At 44.2% G+C, this 9672-nt stretch overlaps 1 protein-coding gene across 1 annotated transcript; it reads right to left on the bottom strand.

The window, feature by feature from the left end:
* Positions 1-571: 571 nt before the first annotated feature.
* On the bottom strand, positions 572-9155 carry LOC123442026. Its single transcript, XM_045118152.1, has 13 exons — positions 7428-9155; positions 4024-5130; positions 3811-3911; positions 3611-3725; positions 3153-3230; positions 2713-2805; positions 2526-2609; positions 2324-2419; positions 2040-2102; positions 1922-1952; positions 1348-1394; positions 1090-1148; positions 572-937 (listed from the first exon to the last, which is right to left on the bottom strand). Exons 1-13 carry the CDS (start codon positions 9153-9155, stop codon positions 733-735), a joined length of 3807 nt encoding a protein of 1268 aa, XP_044974087.1. The 3' UTR covers positions 572-732.
* Positions 9156-9672: the final 517 nt, after the last annotated feature.

Raw genomic sequence — 9672 nt, 5'->3', positions numbered from 1 at the left:
TAAATGAGGCAAAACTGATGCCTTCGTTTCAAGAAATAAAACATCTCCCTTGCTACACCTCATCCCGAACAAACATGATTGTCTCATCCCTATACCAAAACATGACCTTGACCAATATTTGGCTTCAACACTCTGCACCATCCTAGCCAGTATACCGAAACATGACCTTGACCAGTACTCCTATTTGGCTTCAGCACTCTACACCATCCTAGCCAGACTACCAGCAGCTACTCCCTACATCCCAAAATAACGGTCCCTGATTTAGTACAACTTTATATTAATGTTGTACTAAATCAGTGACACTTATTTTAAGACTATGGGAGTATATTGGAAATGAAAGGGGGTAATTTTGTCCCCTGACTCACTCGGTCACTCCTTGAAAGCTGCCAAAATATGGGCCATTAAGTACAACACACAAAGTGCCATTCTTAACCACAGAATGAATCTGCTTGCGCCACCTCTCGCTTTTTTGTGCATGGTGTGGCATTTACAAAAATTTCAAGTGAAGCTCTGCTAGAATTTCTCTCTATTTTTGGTGAGAGGCAATGAGACTGGACCAATAACTGAAGACTTCTGCTAACAAGTGTTTAATATAAACTGCTGCTTATAAATTTACAATGCCGGTCGTCGTCACGGCGGCTCATGGTACCATTACTAACATCAGAAACATCAATTCGCCAGACTGATGGCGAAGTGGCTACGGTTTCAGTTCACACGCTCACAGGGAGCTTCTCATGCCTCGGAGGCAAAACTGTCTGTCTTGTTGGACTCCTCCACATCAGATGGCTTCGATTCATGCTTTGCTGCCGCTTTGAGAACCCGGTCCTGCACTGCCGTCGTGGATGGGGACGTCGCCAGGCCAATCTTGTTCGGCTCTAGCTTCTTAGCTGCCCAGGAGAGCGCTTCCGCGCCCACTCTTACTGGGGATAGCAACAGCCTGCGGAAAGAGAGGGAGAGGGGGAGGAAAATTTGTGATGGTTCTAAATTGTGCTTGAAGTTTGAACAGTGCATGCTTAAAACACCTGAACTACAAAATGATGGAATGGAAATGCACCACAGAACACAAATGTCACAAGCAAGGGAACTTACTTTAGGTCTTGCAGGAAATCCTCCGAACCCTCATATGTAGAGAACCGTAGGTAGATCGTCTACGACAGTAGAAAAATATCAGGTGACACGGCATAAACATTGTCGCTGACACTTGACAATGGACACATATTTGAACTTTTGTAATCGATGGTAGTAGAAAATTGCACAAACTTACGATGCTTTTATCCAATCATGATTGACACATACCAAAAAATAAATATGCTATGTGCAAAACATTTAAAAACGGAGAGTACTTACCAACCCAAGACTAAGAACACCGATGTACTGCAAAGTCGTCTCCCATTCTACAATCACGTACATCCATAGTCAATTCATCAAAAAGTAGTTTGTGAAGTGCTTGCAGTTTACAGATTTCACCTAACTAGAATTTAGAAGACCGATAACAAATATCTGTGGGCATTAGGTCAAAAAGGCCAAATGATGCACATTTAAGTGAAATAGCAAATAAATCAAACAATGGGAAGTGGTTTAGGTCGATGCTTAACAGAACAACAGTATATACCAGGTAATGGAGATGCGGTTTTCAAAACTGATGTTTAGCTGCAAACACTCCACTAAGCAATACCTTCTTAATTTTACTAAAATGCCATACTTCGAATTGCATCAAGTTTTGCTATCAAAAGGAAGTTTCCTCTTATGTGTATATATCCTAAAGACCATTCCCTTGTACTTTGTACATGAACTATTTGTCCTTTAAGTCGAGTGTCACAGCTCCTGCCCTTTCTGGCAAAACACAAGACTATCTGATACCCCTTGGTGTCAAGAGGACCCATTCTAAAAACCATACATGCTATCTCCATACTCTACTTACCTAGCAAGGCATAAGTCACTGCTGAGAGGCCCTGTACGAAAGAAATCGAAATTAGCAAGAAAGAAGCATGCCATCAGCTGCAAAGACACCCATAAAAGAAGAAGTGGCATGTATGTACCAGAAGAGATCCAAAGACAAGTGTAGGGGTGGGCTTTATGCCTTCAAGGATTTCCTCAGCATCCTACACACGTTCAGAACAATGATTCAAGTTGACACTATTTGATAGTGATAAAAGGCTGGAATGTGAGAGTGATGACAACGCCAAGCGCTTTTATATATCATGCAACCAATAATATACGAAATATAAATCCACTACAGTCACAAAAGATCCCAAGAATCATTCAAATGATAGCCAAGAAGTGTAGAAGATTGCATAGATGATTCTCAGGTGTGAATTATTACCTCATTTATTACTGTCAATGCAGTCTCAGGTTTCAGTTCTTTCACGCGAAGATTCTTTGACCAAGATTGGAAACCACCTTTAACCAGGTAAGGTTGCTGCCATCGAAACATTCAATATTAGACAGACGAATAGCGTATCCAGGGAACTATGAAGAAAGAAGCATACAAAACTAGTCCCAAAAAGGAAAAATCCAAAACTTGCCTGCACACCAAGCTTCTTCAGTAGCCTAGCAATGGACTTTGATCTGGTTCCATTAGCATCCATAATGATGACCTTTGAATCACCCTACAAAAGCAGGTGAAAAACACAGTACAGACACAATATTACTTCTTGCGAATAAACGATAGAGTATAAATATCAAATACAAGCAGTCAAACAGAGTAAGTACCTTGACCAACTTCAAGTTGCGGATTACAACTGCAACCAAAGCATCATCAATTTCGTTTCCACCTTTAAGTAGCTTCTTTGTTGGACCTTTGATCTGAATTAAAAAAATATTAATTATCGATAAAGAGATATATTTTGAAATTTCACCATTTAAAAAACCCTTAAGACAAAGTGGCTAATCGATGAGTAACTTCGTATTCTTTAAAAATTAACGAACACAAATCTTAATACTATCAGGACAAAAAAGGACTTTTCGTTACATGAAACAGCTTTAATCTTTACGGATAGACATAAAAATTTGGAGCTGAGTTCAGGGGGGTTAGAGAAATCGTCCAGAAATCAGTGAGAGCTTCAATAGATATAATTGACCAAACAATAGAGCTTCTAGAATTAGGAGAGAAACAAGTAGCACTCTAGATCTTCAGTTCAAACTAGACATACCTCAGGCGAAGCAACGCTTGCATATTTAGATCTAGCTGCACGGCGTAGGTCAGGAATTCCATCTTTCACCCTCAAGTCCTACAGAACATAATTTGATAAGAAGACGCTATGGTTTTTTGTTGAATATAAATGATATATCAAACAGTTGAGTTAAGGTACATCTAATTGTTCAGTTACACGTGCTCCACAAGGGACACGGCAAAGCCATACAGACCTTCAGTACCTATGGATGCTTCACTAAAAATGTTTATGTTCAAAGGCAGGACATGAGTGAAGAACTTGATAGTGAAGTGCTTTTAAGAAGCAATCAAGGAATGACTCATTCATTTGTTTTATATTCATAATTAATCTTATATTTGAACAATTTGAAGAACTTTCATGAACCGGATTCGTTAGATATCTTAGACGAAAAAAGGGCATGAACAAAGAAAAGGCTAATGAGATTTACAATCTCTTGCCTCAGGCCGAACATCAATAAGTACGGCTTTGCCATCACTTTTCAATAGCTCCAATGTCGATTCAGGTGACAAGTCTCCAGAATAGCCGCCATACGCGAAGAGCCAGTAAGATATCCTACAATGTTACAAAGTTCAGGACTTCACAAAACCAAATGCAGGAAATGTACCAGTATTACAAGAGAAATGAAAAATCCCTTTACCCTATTGTTGTTGAACCTCCAAGCAAAACTGTCAATTGAACAATTGGGTCACTTGGGTTCAAACCAACATTCTTTTCGATGCCTTCAATGATAATGTATACCTGAATCATTGCATGTCAGAATATTTTCAGTGGCCTCATCAGCAATTGGCTCAACAGTTTGCAGATTTACTGCTAGGAGTGTCTTAAGGGGAGACTGATGGCACAAATATACCTGTTGAAGGGCACTTCCAATTGGTCGCAATACTATGTTAGCTTTCTCCTCGGATGAGTCCAGCAAATCTTTGACATTTGGTGGCAATGACGACTTGGCCGAGCCATAGTAGTATACGAGGGACGTGGTTGCACTGCCCAGTGAATCCTCCGCTACAACAATTGCCTTCCTAAGAACGTCGGCCGCCACCGCACCAGCTCCGGCCACCTTATCCTGAAATGCACCGGAAACGTCCGGGACCCCACCGGCGGCCTGCTTCTTGGTGGCGGCTACCGAGGACGTGAGGCCACCAGCGACGCCCCTTATCGCCCTCCTGTAGGCCCCGAGGGCGTCGTACGCCGACAGCCTGAGCTTGTCGTACCCTTCGGTGAGCGCGTCCTCCGCCTGGAATATCTGCTTGCTGAGCTTGTCGATGAACCGGGCCACGGACTCCTCGACGCCGGTCGCGTCGGCTGGGAACGTGGTGGGCATGTCCGCGTCCATCAGGGCCTGCTGCGCGGCATCGTCGGTGACCGCGCCGAGCAGAGCGTCCGCGGCCAGGTCGGCGGAGACGGGCATCAGCGGCGGGTCGACCCCGGCGCGCCAGAGAGGGTCGGGCAGCTCGGCGGCGGACGCGAACCCCCGCACGATATCGTCCGGCGCGGTGGCGTAGGGGGAGAGGATGGCGGAGTCGGAGAAGAGCGGGCGGTCGGGCACGGCCTGCGCGACGAGCGGGTCGGCGGCGAAGGACCTGAGCGCGCTGGCATCGACCCTCCGCAGCGCCCGCGCGCCGGCCGCGGTCACCGGGCAGAGGGGGGAGCATGGGGTGGGCGCGGCGGAGCAGAAGGGCAGCATGGCGGGAGGGGTGTTGGCATCAGATGGGTGTGGCCATGGCGCGCGGGGAGGGGGCGGGCACAGTTCACGAGTGAGGTGGTTGGTGCCGCGGGCGTGTGTGTGGAAGAGGCGCACGATCCGGGGTGTGTGGAGCCGATGCGACGCCGGGATTCGGTGATCTGCGCGCGGGATTGCGCGGATTGGTGCCGGGGCATCGCGCGCGCGGGCGTGTGGCTCGCCGGCGTCCGGAGGGTGGCGGGTGGACCCGTCCCGGCGCGCCGCGTGCCACGCACGCTGTGCTCCCTCGTTGCTCCGGTCGTTTTCCGGTCACCGCGGTTGCTGTTGTTCGGTGGCTCCGCCGTTCCGGGCCGGCGTTCTGCGGTACGCGTGGTTAAATTCGTGAAGCGCAAGTGCGATTTTTTCGAAGCACATCGAATCACTTTATTTTAAGAATGTGTCTGGGGCTCTTAACCAAGTCACATTTAACTCATATGTCACTTTATTTTCAGAAGATTCGGGCAGATTTCTACTCCCCTGTACCACAATATTTATTGTTGGGAGAACTAAACTAGTTCTTCCCAACAACAAATATTATGAAACAGAGGGAGTATTTGTTATACTTTGTTTGATTATTAAAATAATGTTTGGGAGTTAGATGAGACTTTGTTAATTCTCATCTAAATGAGAATTAGCAAAATCGTTATTTTAAATATTTCTAAAAAATATTTATTTTAAATAGTTCAAAAGTCATGTTTAAAAGATTAAAAAAAAATCTACATGTTCACGTGGATGTTTATTACACATGTGTAAAGTTTTATGATGAAATTAGTAACCATGTAAGCTACACAAAAAGATAAAATGATGATTTCTAAATAGAGAATAGTACATGTACTGTTTATCTTTCCAATATCATGATTTTATCATTTTTGTGTAGCTCCACATGGTTACTTAGTTCATCATAGAGTTAACTACACAATCAGCTGAGTACGAGCAGGTACTTTAAAAGGCCACTTTGATGGTGGAGCACGTGCACCAAAGTGGCCTTTTGAAGTACTTGCTCGTACTCAGCTGATTGTTTTGCCACAACTCCTTTCACTCCAAGAAATTATATAGGGTATGTGAAGGGCATAAATTATAAGGATTATTTTCTACGACGATTGTCTGATCTAATTATAGGATTCTAATCCTTAAAAATAACAAAGATTTTTTTTCATTCGCTCCAATCTTTCGTTACATTTCTTTGTTTTTCTTATGGTACCAAACACTCTTTGATGCAAATTTCGAACAAGCACACCCCTGCATGAAAAAACAGAAACTGCAAAGTTTTAAAGATAAGGAGGTCACCACATAAGACGTGAAAAAAATGTTTCGCTTTGGATAGAATCATTGTCACATACCAAAAGAATGTTTCATTTTAAGCCACTCATCTCTTTGAACCTAGTATTTTGAAGTCAGCTTTACAACCACCCTACTAAACACCTAATCGATTGTTGATTCTTTTTGCGAAAACCTTTGCTTCCTCTCTTTCGACTTGTTTTCGGCGTGGTGATCCTACATAGATGCAATGATAAAATACTAGAGGTTAGGAGACATGATAGGGTTCGATTTTTGGAGTTGCACGAGGGAAAGTCGCCTAAGGTTAGGAAGATAATCTTGAAAAAATTATGCAGGTTGACACGTTAACTTATATAAGGCTCGATGTTCATTGTGACAATCAAACAAATGTGTGATCGTTTTGAAAGAGTGTACGGTCGAAAGTATGTCTAGAGGAGGGGTGATTAGACTACTTGATCAAATTCAAACTTAATATTTTTGCAATTTTATCGCTATACAAGTTTTAGCGATTTTATCAAGTCTAGTACAGCCTTCACATGCAAGTCTACGGGTTTTGAAGCGGAAAGTAATGACACGGCAAGTGTAAGTAAAGTAGGGTTAGGAAGATCAAGCACAATGAAAACACGAAGATTTTTGACCTAATGTTAGGTGATGCTATCGTACGTTCACGTTAGGGACGAATCTACCTAGAAGGTTGTGGGGACGAATGTCCCTACTCGTTTTTCTGACCCACGTATACCAGGCCTGGCATATAGATCGTTATCCCCGCTAAGCCTAGGGTTTTTGCCCCCACTACAAAAATGTTCTGTTGTATAAAGCCCATCTGCCCATGTCTTAGTTGCACCCAATGTATAGAGAAATACGAGCGGGCACATGCATACCAGCAGTTGCTTCCCAAATCGCTAGAAACCTATGCGCCGTTGCCTGGCTCCTTTGTAATATGCTGCTCGAGCGACTTGTGTGAAGAGCCGAAGCTGCCGCCGTGCGGCTAAGCTACGCCTACGCGCCGCCCCTCCAACGATCAGGCTTGTCCTGCACCATGCACGCCGACTGGCCGGCCGGCCGGGTCGCCGTCTTTTTTTTTACAACTTCCTTTCACTTTATTCAGAAACAAGAGTGACCATATCGTTTACAAGCACCGGGATAATCTCAGGGGAAGCTCAGTCCATCCAACAGCTAGGGGAAGAAAGATTAACTAACTTAGAGAGTTCATGTACTACTTGATTACTTTCTCTAAAACAATGTTCAAATATAACATGATTAAAATCTGAAGACATGAAGAAACAGTCGTCGATGATTGCCGATGCAGCCGAGGAGGAAAATTCATCTTTTAGAGCCTCCACAATCTTTAAGTTGTCAGAGTTAACCACAATCTTGCTGCAACCAACAGTTCTTGCTAGGTTCAGTCCAAACCTCACCGCCAGAGCTTCTGCCGTGTGTGAATCATAGCAAATGTCAATGCTTTCATTTGCCGCCGCAATGAACTGTCCATTTTGATCCCTGATGATAGCCCCAACAGATCCTTGGAGGAGATCCTGGTCAAACCCCGCATCGACATTTAGTTTCACATATCCCTTCGGTGGCTTATCCCATCCTCCAGTTCGAGGTTTGGCTGTTGGAGCACATGTAATACGGAAGTTGGCCGATAGTCCACATATAGCGAGAGCGATACGGGAGGTTGTCTGAGTTTCATCCCCATGGTAGACTTTCCGGTGCTCGAACCATAAGTACCAAGCTGCGGTTGGTACCATCTCTCTCAGTTTTGGGCACCCCAATATGTTAATATCTGAATCATCCATATGCATCAGCTCAAGTACCACTTCCTCTCCCGATCTGTATTTTGTGCATTTTCTTTTAACTATCTCATACAGTTCCAACTGTCTCCACACCTCTGATGATCTTTGACATTCAAACAAGAAGTGGCAGATGCTATCTGACCCCATCTTGCACTCTGGACATTGTACTTTAACCTTCATATGCTTAGAAGCTAAGACTGCCCGACATGGAATAGCAGCATGTAGAACCCGCCATATGAAAATTCTAATTTTTGATGGACATTCCAAACTCCATATCAGCTTCCATTTGTCATCAGGTGATGAAGATCCTGTACTAACCTGGGTTAGAGCTCCAAATCGGAAGTTCCATTCAGTTTCGTATGCAGAACGTATTGAGAAGATACCGTTCTTCGAAGGGCTCCATGCAATAAAATCATTCATCTCATATAAGGGCAAAGGTATCGCCAGGATCCGATGAGCATCCAGCGGCCAGAATGTTTGATTCACCAGCTGGATATCCCAATCCCCCGTCACCGGATCAATCAGATCAGAGACTCTGGTTATAAAATTGCTCCCTCTGATTGTTAGCACTTTTTTGTTCGGCGATTGCGGAATCCATGAATCCTCCCATACATTAACCTTTTGACCGTCACCAATCCTCCAGATATATCCCCGTTTCAGTGTTTCTACCCGTGCCAGGATACTCTGCCACGTAAAGGATGATCTTGGTTTAAGAGTCGCTGCCAGCAGGTCTCCATTCGGGTAGTACTTAGCTTTGAGAATGGTCGCACATAGCGATTCTAGCGAATCAATAAGGCGACATGCCTGTTTTGCTAGGAGAGCGAGGTTGAAGCAGTGAATATCCCTAAACCCCGTTCCTCCAAACTTCTTTGGTATACACATCTTTCTCCACGAGAACCAATGCATCTTTCTATTCGTTGCATCATCACCCCACCAAAATCTAGATATTGCGTCCGTAATTCCTTTGCAAATCTTTTTAGGAATTTTAAAGACGGACATCGCATAGGTTGGTATGGCTTGTGCTACTGATTTCAAGAGCACCTCTTTCCCCCCAGCAGATATGCATCTCTCCTTCCATCCCATTAATCTTTGAACCAGCCGATCAATCGGGTATTGGAAGTCATCACTCTTATCGACCCCCAGAGTAGATGGAAGGCCCAAGTATCTATCATTCAACGCTTCCGTCATGATCCCCAGAATTGTGCAAACTCCGATTTTAACATTGATTTCCGTACTCGGGCTGAAGAAAATACTCGATTTTTGAACACTGACTAGTTGACCCGATGGAGAACAATAGCCATCCAGAATTGCTTTTAGACAGGAAGCATTAGCTGCATTTGCTTTCATCAAGATAAGTGAATCATCCGCAAACAACGGGTTTGTTATTGCCGGTGCATCCCGACAGACTTTGACTCCCACAAGTTCACCTTTCTCCCCTGCTCGCGACAAGAGAGCGGTGAGCCCTTCAGTACATAGGAGGAAAAGGTACGGCGATAAGGGGTCCCCCTATCAGAGGCCTCTAGTTGATTTAAAACCTCTTGTTTTCCGTTGTGTTATACTTCACCCTGTATTCAACCGAGGATATGCACACAATAATCATTTTCACCCAATCTTCATGGAACCCGAGCTTTAAAAGGATGGCCTCCAAGAAGACCCACTCAACTCGGTCATATGCTTTATGCATATCCAGTTTGACCGCACACCA

The sequence above is a fragment of the Hordeum vulgare genome, chromosome 3H (assembly GCF_904849725.1).
Source record: "Hordeum vulgare subsp. vulgare chromosome 3H, MorexV3_pseudomolecules_assembly, whole genome shotgun sequence".
NCBI classification, from domain to species: Eukaryota; Viridiplantae; Streptophyta; class Magnoliopsida; order Poales; family Poaceae; genus Hordeum; species Hordeum vulgare.
This window is presented reverse-complemented; position numbering and strand designations above follow the sequence as displayed.

Excerpts from the sequence above, each read along its gene's own strand:
- LOC123442026 (XM_045118152.1), bottom strand. The coding sequence starts at position 9,155 with ATGACGGAAGCGTTGAATGATAGATACTTGGGCCTTCCATCTACTCTG. Across the intron at positions 2,103-2,323 it reads CATTGACAGTAATAAATGAG|GATGCTGAGGAAATCCTTGA; the intron begins GTAATAATTCAC and ends GAACGTGTGTAG. Across the intron at positions 1,953-2,039 it reads TTGTCTTTGGATCTCTTCTG|GGCCTCTCAGCAGTGACTTA; the intron begins GTACATACATGC and ends TCTTTCGTACAG.